Source organism: Malus sylvestris, chromosome 9, assembly GCF_916048215.2.
Source record: "Malus sylvestris chromosome 9, drMalSylv7.2, whole genome shotgun sequence".
Lineage (NCBI taxonomy): Eukaryota > Viridiplantae > Streptophyta > Magnoliopsida > Rosales > Rosaceae > Malus > Malus sylvestris.
The window spans coordinates 8,638,982-8,662,282 of NC_062268.1; the positions used below are offsets into that span (position 1 = coordinate 8,638,982).

Below are 23,301 nucleotides of genomic sequence, written 5' to 3' on the forward strand. Positions count from 1 at the left end.
TGACGTTGTATATCATTGACACAAGACAAGATAGCATGATGGATCATACTCGTGCCATGTAAATAATCTCCTAAACACAATATGAAGTAAATACTAATTAAATTCAAATAAGTGACGTGCGTCCACCATTACACATATAATTATACCCACAAAGTCGATGAAATATATAAAGAGAGGTCCCCCACATCAATGCAAGTGACATAGCAAGACGTAATGGTTTCATGATGATGATCTCCGAGCAGTCTTCACGGGTTTGAATCAGATATGCATACAGACAAGTTGGGTTGGTTGGAGCACTCGAGTATATGGAATAAATAGTTGCAGATCAGTCTCTCTGTCTCTGCGATTATATATTGTACCTCCAGCTCCAGGAATGGCCAGAGATTCGTCACCAGTATTCACTTGGCCAATGCCCATGTACTGTTAATCTACCAAAACCAGCTCAATTAAATAAAAAGAAATTAAAGTGTTTCAGCAGAAAAAAAATGCAAAACCCTAGTTTGGAAGATGTGTTTTTGGTTTGCAAAATTTACGTGTAGGAAGGCATAGTAATATCTGAAATTGACTTTACAATGTCGCAGGAGGGGCCAGTTCTGATGAGAGTGCAGAAGCAGGAAAGGGTATAATAATTACATAAGACATGAGAATTAGAGTTTTGGTTTTGTGGGATTTTGGAAAGGTTGCGGAGAGGGACAAAAGGCACAGTGAATAAAGTGTCGGTTGCTGTAGAGACCCCAAAAACTCCTTGGGCTTTGTTCATGTTCTTTCTCCATCTGTACCTGTATCGGCAGCAGGAAGAGGGGAGAGAGAGAGAGAGAGAGAGAGAGAAAGAGAGAGAGAGAGAGAGAGAGAGAGAGAGAGAGAGAGTGTATTACAGGGCAGAGATTTGCTTGAAATGGATTGCATGGTGAAAAGAGCAAGTGAAATTCAATGGTCAAAACCCTCTTTTCTTTGTTTTATATAAGAATGGTCAAAAGCTACCTTTGCATGCATGTAAATTTGTAATGCAAGTTTTTCTGATAGGCTAGCCAGAGAGAGCTGATACAAGTTGCCAACCGCATAAAACAAATGCACCAAATTTACAAAAAATAATAAAAAAAATCTCAAACACTTTTTTTCTTTGTTTTTAACTATGAGATTGAATAAACAAAAGAAAAAAAAAGGTTAAAATAAAATAAAATGTGAAAAGCAAAAAAGAGTTCGTGTTTATCATCTCCATCCTTTTTTTTTTCTTTTTTTTTTTTTCATCTTTTGTTATATGTACTTTTCCAATTCATCTTCCAAGTTCAGTTATAAATAATATATATTAACGAGAAATTAGATTTTCATCCTTCATTTTGCTACTCTATTGATTAAAATCATATTCATTTTCAATTTTTGATCAAAGTCCTTGGGTATTAATAACATCATTAATTATTTCAATAATAAAATATATTTTTTATTTCTAAATATATTCATTTAATGTTAAAAATGTTTCAATTAGTATATATATATTTATGACTACATTTTTTATCATATATTTTTAGTTTTAGTTTGTACCCATTTTTAATTTGTAATTCTTTTTTAACTTGTACCAATTTTGTTTTCAGTTTTAATTTGTACCCATATTTTTTAAAGTTTATTTACTTTTTATTTATCTAAATGTACCCATGCTAATTATATGTACCCATTCATGTAAAACTTTTTAATCTTAAAATGTACTCATTCTTAAATATACCAATTTGTTATATGTAAAATGTACCTTTTTTTATATAAAATCTATTCAATTTTTTTTCTAATCCATTTTTAAACTTATATGGGTACATTCTGTTTTCTTTGATTTTAAAATATATCCATGTCAAGTTTAATCGAATAAATTTACTAATGTTATTAAGCCTAATATCTTCTTTTTTTGCGATTTTTGAAGAATGTACCCATGTTTTGATACAATAAATTTTTTGGTAATTTTGATGAATGTACCCATGTATACACACACACACTAGTATATTTATATTTTTAATATTTTTAATCCCACAAATTATGTTTTTTATTTATTTAAAATCTCATTTATATAAACAACTAAAATTTCTAATTTATAATTTAAAAAATATAGTAACATACAAAGAAATAAATTATCACATTAATTTCAAGGACCTCAATCAAAAATTAAAAACCAACAAAATTTCAATAAAATAATATTCATAACTAAGGACCGCATCTAAAGTCTCCCCTATATTAATTTTGTAAGAAGAATTTCCTTTATTTTGACACAATAATTAATTTAGGATGTAGATCCAAGTAAACATTTTTAGCTACTTGAGGTGCAATGAGTCGATTTCGATAGAGAGAAAAAGTTTAAAAGTAAAAGGATAAATTAACTATAACAAATTTACGGATGTGGCAGTAGAATTAGTCCTTGACATCAGAGGGAAATTTTGTTTAAAAACAAAAATACAAGAACAAAAGCACAAAAGAGTCCTGAATCTGGAAATTGATTTGATTTTTGAATCCCAAGAAAACAAACTCTCGTTATATGCAAATTGTCTCTCCTTAGTCCTTAGCATGAAAACGACATCACCTTATTTTTCCACTGAAGACCCCAATTATACCCATCAGCTTTTATTCCACTCGATGACCACTCCCTCGATATAAATAGCATCACATCCATATCCCTATTCTTCATACCTTCATGGCACTGTACTCAGCAGTGGTTCTAGTCAACCCTAACACCTCTCCCTCTCCCTCTCTCTCTCTCTCTAACCATGGCTCAATTGGTGGATGGAACCTTGGTACTACTTCGGTTCATGCTTCTCATGGCTGATCCAGCTGGTGAAGTAGTTTGCAGCACTGCAGAAGAAAAGAGAGTCATCTGGTGGTAGAAGTCCTGGCGATATCTCTCCTGAGCTTAGTTGTTTTATGTATTTTTTTGTTTTTTCGACACCCCACGAAGAATGTTTGAGTTTTCTTGACCTTGCAAGCCCGACAACGTCAAAATGCAAGTCAAGATAGCTCAATATGCAAACATCCCGTCTCCCCTTCGTGGATCTTCTTCTCCCCGTTCTATCCCTCCTGAGCTATGTATCTCCAACTGCCCGGTCTTGCTTGAGTTGCAAAGATATAATTTCTTTCGTTTTTGTTTCAAACGTAGGAATTTTTCACAATGTATGAACTTCTTTGTCCTGTAAGATAATGAAAGCCTTGAATGGTCTTTTATTTCTTTGGTAATATTTGTGTGAAACTGTGTAATTAGCTTGCTGTTTGTTTAATTTAGAACGTGATTCTGTATGGATGGACTAAAGTCTAAAATAATACTTGTTATTTTCGTTTGCTAACCTTTTTCTGATCAAAATTAGTCAAGTTGTATAGAGGTTTGATCTCGATCTCGATCCTTATCATGCAGAACCTCAATGAAAACTTCAAATCCTTTTTTTTCCTCAAAAAACTCAAATAGCTAAATGCTGCGAAGCAATTTGGTTATAGAACTCATCCAACTTTATCGAAAAGGCTAGGGTTGCAATCATGAACGGAGGCAGCATATACCTACTGAAGGTAGCTGCCCTCATTCAACTTCTTTGCGATGAAAAATTGCTTCAACTAAAAATATAAATTACCCTTTCACATTCTATACTTTTTCTGCTCTCTCACGCTTTCTAAACACCAGTTACAAAAAATTTTAGCGTTTTAAACACCAATTACCCAAAATCATGTAGTCGGACAATGAGTTGATAACATTATATCGAATTTTCAATTCAATTTCATCATCCGAAGTTGCCCTCACAAAATTACCCTATGTTTCGGCTTTGTAGTTCATAACTCATATTCAACCTACCCTAAAATTTCATCGTGATTGTGTTAGCTTAAAAACAGGTTCATAACTCATATTCACGCCAACTCAACTGATATTTCTCTCAACCTATAAATGGTGTATCTCATGTTTGACTCATGCGAGGTTCATACCTAATTACTATGATTGACGCATTATGTGGCTGAACACTAATTCAAGTAGAACATTGTTGTTTCAAAGAAAAAACAGAAGAAAACTAAAGAACATATTGGAAAGGAAGTGAATGGGTTTAATCTGGAGCGAGCTCAAGCAGCTCAAAAGCCCATAACTGAGCAAGCCCATCAGTTCTGTTGCAGTTTCATGTGTTAAAAATTTATCCTCGCAACCAAGGGCCTACCTTCATGCGTTAAAAATTTATCAGTTCTGTTGCAGTTTCTTGTGTTAAAAATTTATCCTTGCACCACTTCTGACAGCCCCACCGCTTGTGGATTTCAGATCTAAAATCTCCAGCCTGAGTTTAGATGGTTGCGGCTCTGCCGTTTGTTTTGAATTGTTGAGGGTGCAAACCCATTTTGTGCCATTGCAGGTGGCTTTTGTCTGAGTTTCGTATCCCTCCACGAATTAGCCGATATGTGGTTATGTTCTCGTAGTAGTCTGGTTTAGTTTGATTTAGATTAGTTTAATTTAGTTTTGCTTAGTTAGTTATGTTGTCTCGCTTAGCGAGTGTTGTGGCCTCGCTGCAACGATGGCTGGATATGGTTTTCGCATTGATGTGTTATGTGGTCTCATTTACCTACGATGACTTTATGTGATCTCGCTTCCGCGATGACTTTATGTGGCCTCGCTATTCGGCGGTGACCTTTTTACAGTTGCCAATACAAGTTTGTTATAACTATCGTCTTATGATAGCTTTATATGTGTAGCTTGTTAAGTTTTCATACATGTGGTAGCTGATTAGGGGTTTATTATGTTGTCTTGTTTTGAGCAAATTCACCTCTAGATCATTTTCTTGGTCACTGGAGTTTTATACCCAATTGACACCTATGTATTGTTTGAAATGATTAATTAAATACCAATCTATTGTTGCTTGTCAAAAAAATAAAAAAGGACAAACAATAGACAATTTACGGTAAATTCATCCAAACGATTCTCTAGTATTAAAAAAAGTTACACTAACATTTTGGTGGGCTGGTTTTTGGTCCACTTAATAAGAGTAGGCCCAACCATGTCTCAACTAATACACATCGTACAACGGCGCTGATGGCAAAATTCCTGATTAAATCAGATCGAACGGCTGGAATAATTCGCATGAGTCAACTCCCATAAAATCGCATTTTCACATTTTCACATTTTCCTCGTCGAATTAATTTTCGGAAAATCATTTAAATTCGAATATATAAATAACTACCGCAGCAACATAGCCCCATTCTATTTCTCGTTCCCTCCACGCTTTCACTCAGTCTCTCTCTCTCTCAGAAGCCAGTAGGGACGGACGCTTCGTCTTCTCTCGCTCTAAACCCTCACTGCCTCCGTAAACCCTAGGCGGAGCTCGTAGCCGAGCTTTGACGGTACGATTCTGGCTCGGAACTTTGCTTTCGAACTCCATTTCTCGCGCTGCATTTTTTGATTTCGTCCATGTTTCGGTATCTGTGCTCATTTCGTCTCAGAAATAATTTCTAGGGATTTTTGTCTATTTTCTAAGTATTATTTGCTTAAATCGGCTTAGAGCGTGATTATTTGGAGGAAATTTTAGAATCGCTTGCTGCATTGCTCTCTAGAAATCTCCAGAACTTTTTGTTTCTCGTTAATTTAATCAGTGCTTTGTGCTTGCTTTAGTGTTGATTTTTGTTAATTTTTCTGTTTAATTTTTCAATTTTTTACTTATCGCACTCGCATTTTGCATGCATTGTACTCTTAGTCTGCAAGTGTTCAACGATTTCTAGCAGATATTTAGCAAAATATTTATTTATTAATTTTTTTAGATTTTGATGTTCGATTAATGGTGACTTTGATTTTTCATCTTGCGGTGCCAGTAATTTTCAGTTGTTTGCGAAATTTCAAGCTCTGTAATTATTTCAGTATATTTGTTTATTTATCCTTTGAAATTTATATAATGGTACCTAATGTAGATAGTGTGTATGAAAAGTCGTTACGGCATCTTAGAGAATTCTTTACCTTTGTGTCATATGTCCGAGGAGGACAAAGACCTCACGGGAGTCGTATTCTTAATCCTGAGAGAAAAATCTGATTATAATGCACATTGGAGTTCATATTCTATGGTTGAGTGGTTAGCTTGATTTGCTTCGGTCATTTTAAATTGTTGATTTATGAACTTCCTTGTGTATGAGTACTGATTGAATCGGTACTTTCTGCATCAGAGCCCAGACCGAGCAATTTCAGCTTTTAACTGAACATAGAATGATAGTATAAGATAAAACACCAATTGATTTTAAATGAATTTTAATGACCTATTTGGAAATTTATGGTTCTGCTATGGTGCTTTTAGGCAATTTGGCATGCAATCTTACTACGTGCTTAAGTTTCGTTCTTTCTGTTCAATTTCCATGAAGATGGGAATTAGTCCATTCTTCGTCTAATTAGTTTAATCTTCTTTTAAAGTCTTGCAGATCATATTTATTCAAGTAAGCAATGGAGGATGTAGCTAGTGCTGGAATTGCAGACGGGGAACCACAACCGGCCCCACCCTCTCCAACCATACCACCTAAATTGAAGCCAGAAGTAATGACTCCTTCAAAATATTCTATCATGAGTAGGCGTGGAACTGGAACTACTGGGAAAGAGATAAATTTGCTCGCAAATCACTTCAAAGTTTCTGTGAATGTTCCAGATGCTGTATTTTACCAGTATTCTGTATGTTTACCTCCTCCCTATTCTTATGACAAGTATTGTATTTAATATTCAGTACCAATTTCATAGTGCCGTACTATTTGCAGGTTTCTATTACTTCAGAAGATAAGAAAGTTGTTGAAGGCAAGGGAATCGGGAGAAAACTTATTGACAGGCTTTATCAAACATACTCTTCAGAACTTGGTGGTAAAAAGTTTGCATACGATGGGGAGAAAGCACTGTACACAGTGGGTCCTCTGCCACAGAACAAGCTTGAGTTCACGGTTGTTCTGGAGGAAACGTTTGCAAAGCAGTATGTTCTTCTGCTATTCCTAGTTCTTGGTTTAAAAAGGTCATTTTTAATTTCTCTTATGCTTCATTTGTGTGATTCAACTTCCATTTTTCGTGTTAGTGAAAATGGGAGCACCAATGGGACCGAAAAACGGTCAAGACGTTCTTTTCGGTCAAGAACTTTCAACTTAGAGATAAGTTATGCTGCCAAAATACCTCTGAAACCAATTTCTCTTGTCCTCGAGGGAGCTGATGTAGAAAATACGCAAGATTCACTGAGAGTGCTTGATATTATTCTGCGGCAGCAAGCAGCTAACAGGTACCTCTCTCTCTCATATGTTGACTACATTTTTTTCAACTGTATTCTTTGATCTTTAAATGTCTTTAACTATGGCCATTAAACATGCACAGGGGTTGCCTTCTAGTACGACAGTCATTCTTCCATGATGACTCTAGAAACTTTACTGATGTTGGAGGAGGTGTAAAAGGTGTTCGGGGATTTCATTCTAGTTTTCGTCCAACTCAGGGTGGCTTATCCTTGAATATGGGTACTGGATCTTGCAATTTGGTGTTTTTTGTCCTTTAAACTCACTAGTATTGCTGTCACTAGTTTTGTTGATATTTTTTTTTTCATTGTGCAGATGTATCTACAACAATGATCCTAACACCTGGACCTGTGATTGATTTTCTGTTAGCTAACCAGGATGTAAGAGAACCTCGCTACATAGACTGGGTAAAGGTAAAAAAGAACGCTGCTAAATCTTATAATAAAGGTTCAGATTTCAGCATCAAGTTTAGTCCGTAAAATTTCAATTTCATGTTAAAATACAGGCCAAGAGAATGCTGAAAAATATGAGGATTAATGCAAGACACCGTAACATGGAATTCAAAATAATAGGCTTAAGTGAGAAGCCATGTAATCAGCAATAGTACGTGCTCGTATATTCTAAAAATTTGTTTCCTGATTCTTCTCATCTGAAAAACATCCTAACCTTTACTTGTCTTGCCTCAAGTTTTCCTATGAAGTTAAAAATTGGTGACAATGGCACGAGTGAGGATCAGACTGTGGAGATTACTGTTTATGAGTATTTCACTAAACACTGTGGTGTAGAAATCACCTCTTCTCAGTACATGCCATGCCTTGATGTTGGCAAGCCCAAGAGGCCTAACTATCTGCCTCTGGAGGTATGTAAGTTTCTTTTGATTATCATATCATTCTTTCTTAGACTCTTAGTCTTATCTTTTTGGAACTCCTCTGTCTGATTTCTTGATTTGTGCTTCCCTATGGGGTTTCTCTTGGTGTTTTAGCTTTGTTCACTAGTTTCGCTTCAGCGGTATACAAAAGCATTATCTTCAAAGCAGAGGGCATCCTTAGTTGAAAAATCAAGGCAGAAGCCTCAGGAAAGAATAAGAACTGTGACTGATGTAAGTTTGCAGGTCATGAAAGGTTTAGTTTCTTTACCACATGTTGCAATAATTCTTCTTGCTCATTTGATTTACTTTTGCAGGCTATGAAAAAATACCAGTATGATGATGATCCTGTGCTTGCTACATGTGGTATTTCTATAAATAAGGAATTGACTCAGGTCAAGGGCCGTGTTCTTGAGACTCCGAAGGTAAACTGTCACTTTATATATGGGCTCTGTGGGATGGGTGGGGGAGGGGGGGGGGGGAGGAATAAGAGTGTGGGTGAGGACCTCACCCAACCAACTACCAGCCCTCTTTCTAATGCATTACATCCTTTGATGAACAGTTAAAGGTTGGTAACAGTGATGATTGCATCCCCCGTAATGGACGATGGAACTTTAACAACAAGGTATTTTTCATATGCCTCCTAAAATCATCTATCAGTTTATTTCTGAGAAAACGGTTACAATGTTTCCTTTGCTACAATTTAATTTTGATTTATTCTAACTGAACTTAATGCTGCTAACACATGCCAGACACTGCTAAACCCTACTCGCATTGACCGTTGGATTGTTGTCAACTTCTCTGCACGCTGTGATACCAGTCACCTCTCACGAGAGCTTATCAACTGTGGGAGGAAGAAGGGCATTGTATGTTAAACCATCTACTAATTTAGTATTTTTGACTTTTGCTGATTCTGATCTCTATCCCTCTCCTTCTCTCTTACATGTGCAGATTATTGAGCGCCCCTTTACATTAATTGAGGAAGATCCACAATGCAGAAGACTGACCCCTGTTGCAAGAGTTGACAAGATGTTTGAACAGATTCTAGCTAAGCTTCCAGGCGAACCTCAATTCATTCTCTGTGTCTTACCAGAGAAAAAAAATAGTGATATTTATGGTATGTCTATGCTATTAATGACGACAATCCAACTACCTCTTGATTCGCTAATCTAATCAGTTTATGCTCATACATTTACTAGGGCCTTGGAAGAAACAAAGTCTTACTGAGTTTGGGATTGCCACACAATGCATTTCCCCTACTAAGATCAGTGATCAGTACCTTACCAATGTACTTCTTAAGATAAATACTAAGGCAAGAAACTAAAGGTTGAATATTGGAGATATCTTCTTTAATAATTTACAAACCCTATTGATTTCTTCTGTCTGTTACTTTTATAGCTTGGAGGAATAAATTCTTTGTTGGCAATAGAGCACTCCTCACGTGTTCCTCTGGTGAAGGATACTCCTACAATGATTTTGGGGATGGATGTCTCTCATGGGTCTCCTGGTCGATCAGATATTCCTTCTGTTGCTGCAGTAATTACAACTTCTAGTTTCGTTTAAAATATCTATCAATCTGTGAATGGTCATTTTGTTAATCCTTCAATTTTGTTGGAGTTTTAGGTTGTTAGCTCTCGAAGTTGGCCACTTATTTCAAGGTATAGAGCAGCTGTTAGAACACAATCTCCTAAGATGGAGATGATTGATGCTCTATACAAACCACTGGAAAATGGAACTGATGCTGGTATTATCAGGTATTTAAGCATGGAATTTAATCTCATAGCAGTATATCACATATCAGGAAGTATAACTTTAAGTGAGACCTGGTTACACTATATTTTGTAAAAAGTGTGATGTAATTAAGAAGAACTATGAAAGACTTGTGAACTTCATTTTTTGAAGTTATCAATTCCACAATACTTTTTAAGGCGGGTCATTCTTTGTGTTGCAGGGAACTGCTTGTGGACTTCTATAAGACGAGCAATGGACGCAAACCAACTCAGATTATTGTCTTCAGGTATCATGACATTGTGTAGGCAATTCTCTAGCTATTTTGGTATTTGAAAAAGAGGCTTCGAAGGGAAATTTGCAAAATATTTTCATATGTACAATTTTTTTATTATCATAAATTCTGTTGAGCAAGGAGGGGATTAAAGAGATTAACCATTAAGAGAATGCTTTTTGAAATGGCATCTTCCATCCTCTATTATTTTGATAACTAACCCCCTTCTGTCAAATTTATACATGTATACGCATATATAAATACATACATTTTTTTCTAACTGCTGGATGTATATCCTTTATATACCACTCTTAAATAGGAATATTGTTCCTTGCGTGGTTTATGCTTATATAACCGTCTAGGTGCTCTCTTAGAACTTTTGTAATTGGAGCAGAAAATATGATCTCTGTCTTGTTTTTCCTTCTGCCACTTGTAAAGACTTCTCTCTTTTATTTTAGGGATGGAGTGAGCGAGTCACAATTCAATCAAGTCTTGAATATCGAGCTAGACCAAATCATAAAGGTTCTGCAATTCAAGTTTTTTTGTTTTTCTGTGTGGGCATTCATTTTTAGTCCTTGATTAAAGAATGATTACTTTCATTTAGCTACATGCCCAATTTTGTCTCTTTTAATTTCACTATGAAGTTACATATAAATGAAGTAAAGCGTTTTACTGGAAACACTCTCTCTAGGAGATGATGAATACATGTCTTCGGTTAAATTTACAGTACATAATCCAGTTTTGCATTGAAATTCTTAAAAAACCCATAATTTGATCGCTCACTGCCTCATTCCTGAATAATCCCCTATCTGCCAAGAGCATTAATGGACTGGAGTGCCATTTTTTGTTTTCTTAATATTGAGATGGTCAAATTTTGTTATTACAGGCTTACCAGCACCTCGGGGAGGTTAACGTTCCAAAGTTTACTTTGATTATTGCACAGAAGAATCATCACACAAAGCTATTTCAACAGGGTTCCCCAGATAATGTTCCAGCAGGTCTGCTACTTTCTGATTTGGTTTACATCCACTTTAATCATTTACGTAATTGTTCTGATGCTCTCGCTCCCTCCAGGGACAGTTGTGGACACAGAGATTGTGCATCCAAGGAATTACGATTTCTACATGTGTGCTCAAGCAGGAATGATAGTAAGCTTCTCCATCTGAAACGAAAAGAAGATAACATCCAAAATTATGCTTCTCATATAGAATGCCGTTTACCATTTTCAAAAGGAAATGTTTTTGAAAAGAATTCTGTTTACTGCTGATTGTGATGGGATGGGATGGAACTCTACGGGATTGACAATGCGAAAACTGGTTTTAGTAAAGTAGCATAAATGTTCGTCAAGCATGATAGGGTTTTTGCATTATTTATCTTTTTCAATTGATGAGATTAATTTGTTTTCCAACTAAAGTTTCTAACTCACGATCATCTTCATCATCATTTGTTTTGCTTCCTATAACAGGGAACTTCGAGGCCAGCGCACTATCATGTCTTGGTTGATGAGATTGGATTTTCTCCCGATGACTTGCAAAACCTCATTCACTCCCTTTCTTATGTGTAAGCTTTTCATTTTCAACCGCTTTTCGTATGACTTAGTCGAAATAAACTTTTAATTGATATTATCTGTATGTATTGATGTATATTTGCGTATTTCAGGTACCAGAGGAGTACAACTGCAATCTCTATCGGTAAATTAAACACACTTGTTCTCTTAAATTATTTATTCTGTATTAATTTCTCTCAGTAGAAATAATAAAATCTTGCAAGTCTCGAATGAATTGCCTCCATCTCACTCTTAACAACCATTTTGCAGTGGCGCCCATTTGTTATGCCCACCTTGCTGCAGCACAAGTGGGGCAGTTTATGAAGTTTGAGGATCTGTCAGAAACGTCATCAGGGAAAGGCAGTGTCACTTCATCAGAAAGCGTCCCGGTTCCAGAGCTCCCTAAGTTGCATGAGAACGTCCAGGGCTCAATGTTCTTCTGCTGAGTCACTGCGATGCTGCTATAACCTTTTTTGTGAATACTGCTAATCTGATTAGCTTTTTTACTCTAGTTACGTTGGCGGGTACAGGGGTAATACATTTAGGAAAGACAATCCCGGCTTACTCTTTGGTGGGGCGGAGAATTATATATACAGAGAGATCAGCGACCTCCTAGTCTGGTTTGTGGACTATTTTCGGGGATATTTATAGAGGTATGTTGGTTGATCTCGACAAGTAATTTTGTCACCCATTGTTCTGGTTTGAGAAGGACTGAATGTGCTTTAAATTCCGGATTCCTGACCAGAAAATGCTGTTGTAATTACCATATCGAGTTGTCAACTTGGTAGTTTTCTACATATTTATCTCTATGGAACAACTATCTTTGAGAATCATTTACTTTTGCGAACGTGTCCTCTTGGTTTTAAACTTTTATCGAAATAGACGGAAACTCAATCAGCGTTGAGTTTTAAAGACAAGAGGACATGTGTTGCAGTATTATCAGTATATGTCATTAGGTAATGAAATGAGCTCATGAATGGTCACGACCTAAGTATTGTCCTTTTTCGCGCCATCTTTTGCGTGGTTCTAATCTTTAGCTATGTGATCTTGGACCAACATAATCAGGTGTACGGTCAACTTGTAGCTTCATCAGATTCAGATTTATGTTTGGTATGACTTCACATTTTTTGCTTCTTTCTATTTTTATTTATTTATTATTAGCTTTGTTTAAACAGGGGAATGTGTACGAAAATCACCAGTTAGCTTCGAACTCTGTCAAATTCTCTTGGTAAATGTGAGTTTAGTCATGATTTACTTTTGCCAAAGCAAGATTGAATATTGACCTGTTTCCTAGTTTTCTTAGACATTTGGTCTTAAAAGGTCGGAGATAATAATGATTGAGGCTTATTAGGATTTTAATAATTAACCCAATGTCTGAACCAAAGCCGACCAATGTGAAGGTGATTTAACGTTTTAATTCTATGAAGGTGATGTTCAACTTCATTCTAAAGTTGCCCACTAAGTCATGCCGTAGATACACCGCAACTGTAATGTCTCGTGTCACTGATGTAATCGCATACGTAAATTTTTTTCCGCATACCCTTGCATCTTTGACATCACATGACGTTATACCATTGACACAAAACTTCAGCGACGTTATACCATTGACACAGACCGTCAACCATTGTGATGTTTTGTGTCACTGAAGTTTTTCTCCGCTTTACATTGCATCTTTGACACCACATAACATTGTATTATTCACACAAAATACTATAATGATGGTGTACCCATATCCTATAAATCACTCTCCTGCTGCTACCGATGACTTCGAGTAATTTAAGTTGGCTATAACTGCCTTGACCAACCGCCAACTTCATTTCTATTCTTTTCTCTTGTTTGTCATCCTGGTCCTCTTAGTGCTGCTGCCTTTTCTCGACATACCCTTCATTTCTTTCCACATCCAAGGTACCTACCCAGGAATTCAGATCCTTGATGGATCTTAGAAATTCATAAATCGTGTCCGTTTATCGTACATTGTGCGGTAAAAAATTATTTTAATATTTTTTTTTAAATTAGACACAAATAGTATCTGACAAAAATTGATCGCACAATGTATGATGAACAGACACAATTTACAAATATTCCAAAACCTTACAAAAATGATCTAGAGATGATCCTGTTGGCCTACCCAGAGGACTAATTTGTACGCCTTGATGGGTCTTTCCACAAACACATGACGCGTGGTGTCCTACACTTGCATTCTGGGTTTCAGTTTTGTGAATGTCAAGATGTCCTCAAAAGTGACAGTTAGCTAACTTGGTAGCTTTTTAAAAGGTCTGTTATGGGGAAGTCATAAATAAAAAAGTGGAGAGGGAATTTGGAAACATAACCATAATTTATTCTATATAATTATGACGAAAAAAAACTTATTTAGACTAATCATCTGACCCATCTGACCCAACTAGTTTCATTGAAATGTTATTCATCAATTCACACACGTCGCTAAATTGTGTAAAGTTTTCATGTTTCTTTCATTTTCAACAGAAGAAAATACCAATTAAGTAAACATTATGTTTTCCAATTTTAAGCAATATTTTTTACCGTTACGTATAGCGGTTGAACGGAGAGTGAACATGGAGAAAAAAATAAAACACAGTCGTGTCACAGTCTCTTGACGCCACAAGTTCGGGTGTTAAAATTCAAATTTACAAATCACAAATTCCCTTAACATCTCAAGTCATATGTGTCCAATTGTCACGGTGTTTAACTACATTGCTCTTTCTCAAAATCACACGTCCCCTATTCGACAAAAGAAAATACAAAATTCATAGGCAACAAATCTCGACTACCAAAATTCCACATTTATCCCGTTGTGATTGCCACCAAAACCGTATTCTTTGCCCTCTAAATAATCATGATGATATATTTAATTCCACCTCCCGGAAATAATTTTTCACATTAATCACAATTTGTGGAATTAGAAAATTAAACAATCATAAACCCCATTTCCCAACAGGTGGTCAAAAGTTGAGAATTTCACGGCTTCCTGCAAGAAATCAAGTTGACGTTTTGGTCAACAGCCATCGCGGATCTGCTGCGGTGCGGTGAACCTAAGAAATCAAAGCCTGCACCACACGGCCAGTAGGAGCGCGACTCGACCAAAGGTTTCATAAACTTATTATTTTCTCCACAGCCAATCAGCGGCCGCCATGTAGACAGACGAGTCGCAACTGAGCTGAGGCGCCCTCTCTCGGTTTCTGAAAATTCCACACCTTTCTACTGCCAATGGTGGTGGCCCACTTGGTCGAATCTAATGAATGAGGATTTTCTTTGCGAAGATTTCGTGAATTCTTAAATCGTATCTGTTTATTGTATATTATGCGATCATAAATCTTTTTAAATATTTTTATTTAAAATTAAATATAAATAGTATCTAATGAAAACTAATCATATAATGTACGATAAATGAACACGATTTAAGAATTTCTAAAATCCTCACAAAAATGATCTGGAAAAAATCCTGACAAAAATCTAATTGCTTACACCTTCCTCGGTGGCCCACACCTGTCAGTGTAGTGTGAATTGTGCAAAGGGATTTCTTGAGTCCAAATTAACCTCATTGGACGATCGAGCCCTTGACACGGGGAATTTTTTTTTTGTCGGAGTTCAAATCTTCTGTACTAAAAAATTTCTGTAATTTCCGTGTGACATATCTCAGCACCTGTTTAATATAATTTTATAGATAATATTATTTGTTTAAAAAAAAAACACTCTAAAAAATGAAATAAATAAAAAAATTAAATAAACGTAAAACCATTTGTCCAACCGTCCCCTATCTCTCCCACTGAACGCGGACCACCACCAAAGGATCTCACAATCATTCCTCTCGGCCTCCTTACTGAAAATCTCACAGTATCGTTCCAGATTCCCGATACTACAGACCCACTTCACAAAGGCCCGGCATATCCGTGCTGTCCGCGGACACCAGTCGGCGTTACGAGAAATCGAAGCCCTCAGCCGCCATTGATGGGGCTTTTCCCGGTAGAAACCCTGGAGGGCTTTAATCTAAGTACACGTACAAAACCACCACTTGGAATGCTTGGGAGCCATGTCCTGTGAATTTGGAATTCGAATGGAAAGCTGTGGTAGATAGGTTGTAGGGGGGAAGATGGCAGGGAAGGGAGAAGAGGAGGGGCTAGGGTTTCTGTGGGGTTGAGAGGTAGAAGAGGGTGAGATTGAGAGAGCGATGGGGGTGGATCCCATTTTTTAAAACATTTTCAAAGGTTTTTTTTTTTTTTTTTTTTTTAAAGCACAATGATATATTTTATATTAAAAGAATGAGAGGTTCGCTTAAATCACAAACTAGGTAACCTAATTTAAAAAATTATCATTTACAAAATTCGAATTTGAGACAAAAATAAATTAGTAATGAACAAGTGTCAAACTCCGAGAGAGACCACAGAAAAGCCACATAGGCGCTTAATTACAGAAGATTTGAATTTTTGTTTTTCTTTTCAGAGTGCTAGATTAGCAATTGCAATGGCGGTCACATTACATAAACCATTTGACGAAGGATTTTTTATTATTCAGTTCTGCCATTTCATAAAAATAATGAGAACACTCGTGCACACTTTTACAAATTAGATTAGATTATTAGAAACACAGTACTTTTTTATTCATCTGAAAATCCAGGATTCCTGAGAATTGTATAGATCTTGTCCATATGAGATGAAACATGGCTTCTTTTTCTGAGATGAAAGTATGGAACTTTTGTTCATCCAGATTTCAAGCTGGGTTTGTGGTGGTTGTACTGCTTGTGGAATGAATGCGAGCTACTAAGCCTCGCCAATTTTGATGAGGCCATTCTAGTTTTTTGCACGTAAAAGTTCACGTGTTAGCTTTAAGATTTTTTGTATTATTATTTGCTTCACAATGCCGATCCACGTTTCTTTCAATCAAACAAAGAAATAAACATGTTGTTTTCCCGTTTCAAAAGATATTTTTAGTTATAGTCAGTGGTCAAGAGTAGAATTCATATGATTCACGTAAATTCTAGATCATCTAATCAAACTGTTACTTTTCTCGAAATCACGCGCGTCTTTCATGACGCAAATTTTCACATTTATCAAATCCAACAAAAGGAAATAGAAATTTAATAAACATGTCGTTTTTCCATTTCATGCACTGTATGTGGCCGTTACAGACCGTGATTTGATGGAGAGTTAACACGTTGAATGAATAAAACAGAGTCGGGCGTCGCTACCTCTTGGCATCATGAATTTGAGTCATTGATCCGTGTCAACCATTCACCACATTTCGCTCATTGAAAGCACACACGTACTTAAAAACACGAATTTTTCACAGTTCTTTAAATCTAGAAAAAGAAAACGCAAAACTAATAAAATGAGATCTCATCTGCCATTACAAAGGAAACTCCACATCTATCCAAATCCAACAATCAATATCAAATCAAAGCCTTCTAAAATCAACCATCATGATTTATTGAATTTCATTCTCCTCCAACTCATTCTCAATATCAATAGACGATAATATAATTTGTCACCTGGGCCAAGTACGCAATAAACAAAGATTCTTGTGCGATAATCAAAGTCATTAACCCACGTAATTACTCTGAATAAACGCAACCTCTAAGCCCGACACGTGGAGGGCATAAACGTCCTTTCATTACAGGAGAGCTATTTAATTATTCGTACACGAGGGGAAGAAACCTGCTTCTCTCGGGTTCACATTCAAAGATCCCCAACAGTTCCTTAGCCTTTTTGGGTAATTGAAAATTAATAAAAAGAAAAAAAAGCAAGCAAAAAAATAAAATAAAATAAAATCCGCAAAAATTCATATCAAATTCCAATTCAGACATTGTCACAGCCATAATTTTATTTAGTTTTTTGCAGAGATTGTTTTTCTCTCTCTGATTCTCAGTCCCTTTTTCTTATGCTCCAAAAAGCTTTTTGTTTTTCTTTCTATCTCTCCTCATGTTTTTTCAGTCTTTGATCAGCATCATCACGTTCACAGGCCTCCTCACAGCCCCTTAATTCTGATTTGGGCTTTGTTTTTCTGCAAATTTGTGGGATTTGGGAGGTGGGTTGCTGCGATTTTCCTCAGAAAGTTTGAAGCTTTTTGTATGACTTTGGTTGGTGAAGCTGAGAAGAAAAGCAGAGGAAAGCAACACAAAGGGCCGGTGCACGCAAACTCTGTGCTACCACCGATGCCGGACGCTCGGCAGGCTCAGAAGAATGCTGTTCCGAATCAATCCGATGGCAACGTGGAAGGTATGACCTGTTTTTGGTGTACCCAGTTGGGAGTTTAACGATCTGATGATGGTTTTGTATTGGAATATTGTGTTTGTGAGATTTTGTCATCATGAAGGTGCAATGTGCTATGTGTGGATTTAGTTTGGGATTGTGTTGAGTTGTTTTGATTGTGTGTGTTTTGGTGATGTGTTGTTGTAATCATGGTTTTGGAGTGCTTTGATGGTAGGCTGGGCTGCAATGCATATTTGTGGCTTATCTGGGAATTTGTGTTTGTGAGAATAAGAATTCTTTTTATCTTCAGCTTTTTAAAAACTTTACCTTTTAATTTTCTGACATCGGGGTGTTTAGTTGGTAAGAACTGTGATGTCGGTGTTAGTCGAATTCGTATTGAATTTTTGAAGAATTTTGCTTTGTACTGAACTTTTCGATTTGTTTGGAACATTTTACCTTAAGAGTTTCCTTTTTGGTGTTCATGTTGCGCATCGATTCATCGATTCTGAGTTGTAGTTCTTTATTAGTATCTTGTTTTAGAAGTTGTAATCTTTTTTCTATTTTGGGTTAATGCTCTTGAGGAGTTTTGATAGATTTTGCAATGCAGAGTGAGGCTTTAACTTTGAAGATTTTATTTCCATATGTAATTTACACATCTATTTCTTGTATTCATTGCAGAGGCATTTTGGAGGTTGACAATCAATGACAATCAAGAACGGGGCGGTGTGGCTCAGGCAAACTTGTACCCTGATCGACCTGGTGAACCTGACTGCATATATTATCTGAGGACTGGTTTGTGTAGTTATGGAAGTAATTGTCGTTTTAATCACCCTAAATATGCTTCGCAGGTAATTATTTCTAATTGATGTGCATAGTTTTTATAGAGTGATTGCATTTTGATTAAGTGTTGTGAGGAGATTCATCGGTTGCTTCTACACAGCTTCCTTCTTTGTCTTTTGGCTCTAACTATACAGAGTTTCGTTCGAAGGGTATTAATGAACTAATCCTTTTAGTACATTCTTATATCTGCAGGGTAATCAGTACAATGGAGAACTCCCTGAAAGAGTTGGACAACCTGACTGTGGGGTAAGATTTTCATTTAGTTCAGGTTGAGCTGAATGAGAAGCTTCTTTCTTACTCACTCTTCTCCGTCCTTTCCTTCTTTCGTCTGCTTCCTTTGTCGGTGTTTGCTATGTTTTATAAGATTAGAAGTTCTACGAATATGGATAAGATAGAAAATGGGGTATTCTTTTTGTTCATTGGATAAGCTTTTTTGAGTTGAGTTTATATATGTTTATTAGGTATACAAATTATGTAATTGGCGATTTGAACAATCATATGATTAGAACTAGCAAATCAACTGCTGATCCTTGTGGTCTGGGCTTGTGAAACAAGCAGAGCATTCGAGTGGTCAGTTGTTGCACAAGATTTAACCAAGTTAATACAACAACAACAACAACAACAACAAAGCCTTTTCCCACTAAGTGGGGTCGGCTATATTTAACCAGGATAATGCTCTAAAAAAAATGTAAATTATCCAAGTGCAGACTATTATTGAAACTGTTAGGTGCGAGAATCTGTAACTAGCTTGTTCTAAAGATTTTCCCATTATAGTAAGTTGTTTCCTACAACTCTCCACTGGTTGCATTCCTGGTGACTTCTCGGAATGAAGGAAGAAGTCAGTAGGAAAGGGACTGAGTAAATCATTTGTCAGTCCATCCAGGAAGACCCCAGATTTGTTTCCTGATTGGTTCTTGCACATGCTTTCCTTCCAACATGAGCTTCTTCAGAGACCTCATCTAATATTGTATAATGTTATGAGCTCGATCATTATTTTCTCTATATGGGTTGTATTTATTAAATTTCTTCACCATTAGTAGGCATAATTCTTTCTTTGATTAACATGGGTTTAAAAGATAAAACCTTTTTTTTTTTCCTTTAGTTCCTTAAAATATCTGTGAGATGTTGGTTTCCATTGGATAAAAGAACTTTTTTTACTTGCAATAATATCGGTGTAAATGATCACAGCAAATATATAAATGCAAATAAAGGAATTGCTTATCCCTTAACTGTAAACCTGATAGACTTCCCTTTATGGCAAACATGTGTTGCAGTATTTTCTGAAGACAGGAACTTGCAAATATGGATCAACATGTAAATTCCATCATCCAAGAGACAGGCGTGGAGCTGGACCAGTCTTATTCAACGTTTTGGGACTCCCTATGCATCAGGTCCTTTCCTTTATGTTGTCCCTGAACTCCCTGATTGTTATTTAACTTGTCGCTAGACTTTCAATACAAGGGTTCTTTGTTTAACAAATTTTACATTGACCTTTTTCAGGAAGAAAAATCATGTCCTTATTACATGCGAACTGGATCGTGCAAGTTTGGACCTGCCTGCAAGTTTCATCATCCTCAGCCTCAGTCACTTGGCACTGTCTTACCTGCTTTTGGATCTGCGGGTTCAACAGTTGTGCCTTCTTCTGGTGTTCCTTATGTAGGTGGACTTTCTACATGGTCAATTCCAAGAGTGCCATATATATCAGGCCCGCGTTTACAAACTCCACAGTCTTACATGCCTGTTGTTCTTCCTCCCCAAGGCATTGTACCTGCCCATGGATGGAACACATATGTGGTCAGTCTATTATCTTTTTAATATAATAGAAGGTTTACATTACATTTATTATGTTCACAGTAATTGTTGTACATTTGCAAGGAACATGCTTTGTCTCTTTTTTTGGGTCAAACAAGGAACATGTTTTGTCTGGTATATTAAGTTGTGTTAGAATTGGATATGGCCTTTTTTCTTTTTGTCTTTTTGAATAAGATTGTCCAAGTTTCAGCTTTTAAATTTATGATCTTGTTCAGTTGACAATGATGTGTTGATTAGTACGTAAAAGTCTTTAGTCTTTAAAGTACGTTGACTAGCCATCTGTCAAAAACAGTGGTATACCGTGATGCATTGTCCTCTTTGCTGCACCTTGCTTCTTGCTGTTTCTTTCAATCCCAAGCTATGAAGAACTTTTTCTTCTCATTAAAGTTACTTGCAGTCTAACATTGTCATGTTTTACATCTATACGTCCTTTATCCGTAAGATTCGTTCTTTAAGTTGATATGGATGCTCGTTTATTGATTTCAGTTGATTTAGGGTGGACTAAAGGGGTTTTGGTGCATTACATGTTTGTTTATGTTTAATTATGCTTTTATCTGTTTAATAGGGAAACCTGAGCCCTGTATCTTCCACTGGTATTCTTGGATCCAACCTCACATACAACTCTAGTACTCGGGGGGAGTCAGCTTCCAACGGGCAGGTTCACTTGTCAAGTCCATGTCTCCCCCAGAGGCCTGATCAACCTGAATGCCGGTACTTTATGAACACTGGGACTTGCAAATATGGAATAGATTGCAAGTACCACCACCCAAAAGAAAGGATTGCAGAATCTGCTACAACCCCACTCGGGCTTCCCTCGAGACCTGTAAGTTCTGTTTCTAGTTCACAGTGATACCTACGCCAGTCAGTGCAATGTTCAGCTGAGTTCTTATAAACAATTAAGAGAACGCTTCAATGTTTCTTCTACCATTACTCCTTTTGTTCATTTAACGAGCCTCTTGTTAATGCTTGGGTATGTGCAGGGGCAACCTGTATGCTCATTCTACCTTATGTATGGAATCTGCAAGTACGGACCAACTTGCAGATTTGATCATCCCTACATGGAACAATCTGCTAGCTATAATTTCGGAATGCAGGCATTGCCCATGCTTGATTCATCTCTCATAAGTTATCCAAGAAGCTGGTCAGTGGCTAATGGACTAGAGACATCCCCCTCCATACCACCAAAATTCCCCAATGGAGTCAAAAAACCGGCGAGCAACAAATATGAAAACTCTGATACAAAGATTTCAGAAGATTCCCCGGAACAAGCGGGTTCTATGTCACCTTCTCCAACATCCTCAGAACCTGTACAAGACCAGTCTGGTTAAAACAAGCCAGATATTTTTGTTGTTTGGGGGGGGGGGGGGGGGTGTATTTTGGATAGAGTCTGTGAATCTGCGGAGTGGCATTTAGGGTTCTTTGGAGATTGATTTGATGAGCTAAAAAACTTGGGGGAGGGAGGGGCAGGAAAGGCTTTTTCTTTTAGTGGTGAATAAAATGCAGGTGGAAAATTGTAAGTTTCCCTTTTTTGTTTTCTCACTATCTCCATCTTTCAAACTGTTTTTTGGTTTTCTTAAATTTGGATGATACAATTTTCCCCATTTTGGCTCACTGAATGATGCTTTATTTGGATGTGAAGAATATGTTGGTTTTGTGACCCATATTGCAAAATTCTTGTTAGATAGAACATTGCTCGACTCCTTACGTGTAAGGAGTAGATGCTCGTTGATTACAAAATATAGTCTGATTCGTTAACATTCACAAAAAGAGAATTTTCACACGTGTCACACTATAATTTGTTTGCAACGAGTAATTTCTTTAATTTCCTTTTAAGATATGCATTAATTTGGATTGTATGGATGAATAGAAAATGCATAACAAACAGAATTGGACACTTGGATGGATATGGTCCTCGATGACATTGGGATGTCTGTTAACGTGCGCTGGTGGCAACCCCAATCCAATCGAAAACGCTACGGAAGCCAAAAACCAAACAGGGCCACGGTGCGTTTCTAACTTTCTACGCACCCAAAGCTTATTTAGAAGCATTCCCCGCGTGATTGGTTTGCACTTTTGGTCCCCCACGGTGCGGAGTTTTTGATCGGGACGTTGTTTGGCTTCTTGTAGTCAATATTTTTAAGGGAACTTTAACGAAAAACACCCGGTACTGTTCACTTTAACGAAAAATCATATTTTTACACTAAAAAGTCAATCATGGTACTATTCACTTTACCCTTTATTTTGTCCTTATCATTCAAACTCAAAGTTTTCAAGCCATTTTCATTAGTTTTCCTTATTTTTAATGCAAATCACATGTGTAGTGAGTTTAAAATTTAGGCCAATAACAACTTGACAAGTGTCCAAAAAATTGAAAAATTAAAACTTGAATTAACAACACTAACACTTGTCAAGTTGTTATTGGATGAGAGCAGAAGCTCCTGCCTTTTATTTTTTAAGCAGCCAAGGTTTGTTATTAGAAATTTCTTGTTCTTATTTTTTTTTAGTTTTCCACTTTTTACATGTACTTTCAGTTGGCCATTGATGGCACCAAGTGTGGTAATTAGTAAAGCTTGCAAGTTTGCAATCTTATTTACACGCATGAATTTTACCCAAGCATAACTATTATTTTTGGGAACTTTAACGAAAAACACCTGGTACTGTTCACTTTAACGAAAAACCACATTTTTACACTAAAAAGTCAATCCTGGTACTATTCACTTTACCCTTTATTTTGTGCTTATCATTAAAACTCAAAGTTTTCAAGCCCTTTTCATTAGTTTTCCTATTATTTTACCAACACATAATC

At 36.5% G+C, this 23,301-nt stretch overlaps 2 protein-coding genes and 1 long non-coding RNA gene across 5 annotated transcripts; 2 read left to right on the forward strand and 1 right to left on the reverse strand.

Moving 5' to 3' along the window:
• The first annotated feature begins 5,175 nt into the window (after nt 1–5,175).
• On the forward strand, nt 5,176–12,473 carry LOC126634665 (protein argonaute 16). 3 transcript variants are annotated; one of them, XM_050305206.1, is made up of 23 exons: nt 5,176–5,331; nt 6,391–6,634; nt 6,718–6,923; nt 7,023–7,220; nt 7,313–7,449; nt 7,543–7,640; nt 7,733–7,830; nt 7,915–8,086; nt 8,210–8,326; nt 8,410–8,517; nt 8,655–8,717; nt 8,845–8,958; nt 9,044–9,209; nt 9,292–9,404; nt 9,491–9,628; nt 9,716–9,846; nt 10,044–10,109; nt 10,553–10,616; nt 10,981–11,092; nt 11,169–11,242; nt 11,560–11,654; nt 11,754–11,785; nt 11,911–12,473. In XM_050305206.1, exons 2-23 carry the CDS (start codon nt 6,413–6,415, stop codon nt 12,084–12,086), a joined length of 2,700 nt encoding a protein of 899 aa, XP_050161163.1. In that variant the 5' UTR covers nt 5,176–5,331; nt 6,391–6,412; the 3' UTR covers nt 12,087–12,473. The 3 variants fall into 3 exon arrangements, 2 of the variants coding, with proteins under 2 accessions (XP_050161163.1, XP_050161161.1); XM_050305204.1 differs by having other exon boundaries at nt 5,182–5,331; nt 6,383–6,634; XR_007627415.1 differs by lacking the exons at nt 10,553–10,616; nt 11,560–11,654; nt 11,754–11,785; nt 11,911–12,473 and having other exon boundaries at nt 5,182–5,331; nt 6,383–6,634.
• A 1,778-nt stretch (nt 12,474–14,251) lies between these two features.
• LOC126581868 (uncharacterized) lies at nt 14,252–16,112 on the reverse strand. Its single transcript, XR_007609176.1, has 2 exons — nt 15,126–16,112; nt 14,252–14,942 (listed from the first exon to the last, which is right to left on the reverse strand). It is a non-coding gene; the product is annotated as an uncharacterized LOC126581868 (long non-coding RNA).
• Nucleotides 16,113–17,323: 1,211 nt separating this feature from the next.
• On the forward strand, nt 17,324–22,136 carry LOC126581845 (zinc finger CCCH domain-containing protein 3-like). The gene is made up of 7 exons (XM_050245777.1): nt 17,324–17,870; nt 18,522–18,691; nt 18,876–18,929; nt 19,958–20,074; nt 20,184–20,477; nt 21,061–21,318; nt 21,476–22,136. The coding sequence occupies exons 1-7, from the start codon at nt 17,723–17,725 to the stop codon at nt 21,821–21,823; spliced, it is 1,389 nt and encodes a 462-aa protein (XP_050101734.1). The 5' UTR covers nt 17,324–17,722; the 3' UTR covers nt 21,824–22,136.
• The last annotated feature ends 1,165 nt before the right edge of the window (nt 22,137–23,301 follow it).

Coding starts and splice junctions, on each gene's coding strand:
- LOC126634665 (XM_050305206.1), top strand. CDS start 6,413: ATGGAGGATGTAGCTAGTGCTGGAATTGCAGACGGGGAACCACAACCG. Junction 8,959..9,043: donor GTGGGAGGAAGAAGGGCATT/GTATGTTAAACC, acceptor TTACATGTGCAG/ATTATTGAGCGCCCCTTTAC. Junction 11,243..11,559: donor GTGCTCAAGCAGGAATGATA/GTAAGCTTCTCC, acceptor TTCCTATAACAG/GGAACTTCGAGGCCAGCGCA.
- LOC126581845 (XM_050245777.1), top strand. CDS start 17,723: ATGACTTTGGTTGGTGAAGCTGAGAAGAAAAGCAGAGGAAAGCAACAC. Junction 20,478..21,060: donor ATGGATGGAACACATATGTG/GTCAGTCTATTA, acceptor TCTGTTTAATAG/GGAAACCTGAGCCCTGTATC. Junction 21,319..21,475: donor TCGGGCTTCCCTCGAGACCT/GTAAGTTCTGTT, acceptor GGGTATGTGCAG/GGGCAACCTGTATGCTCATT.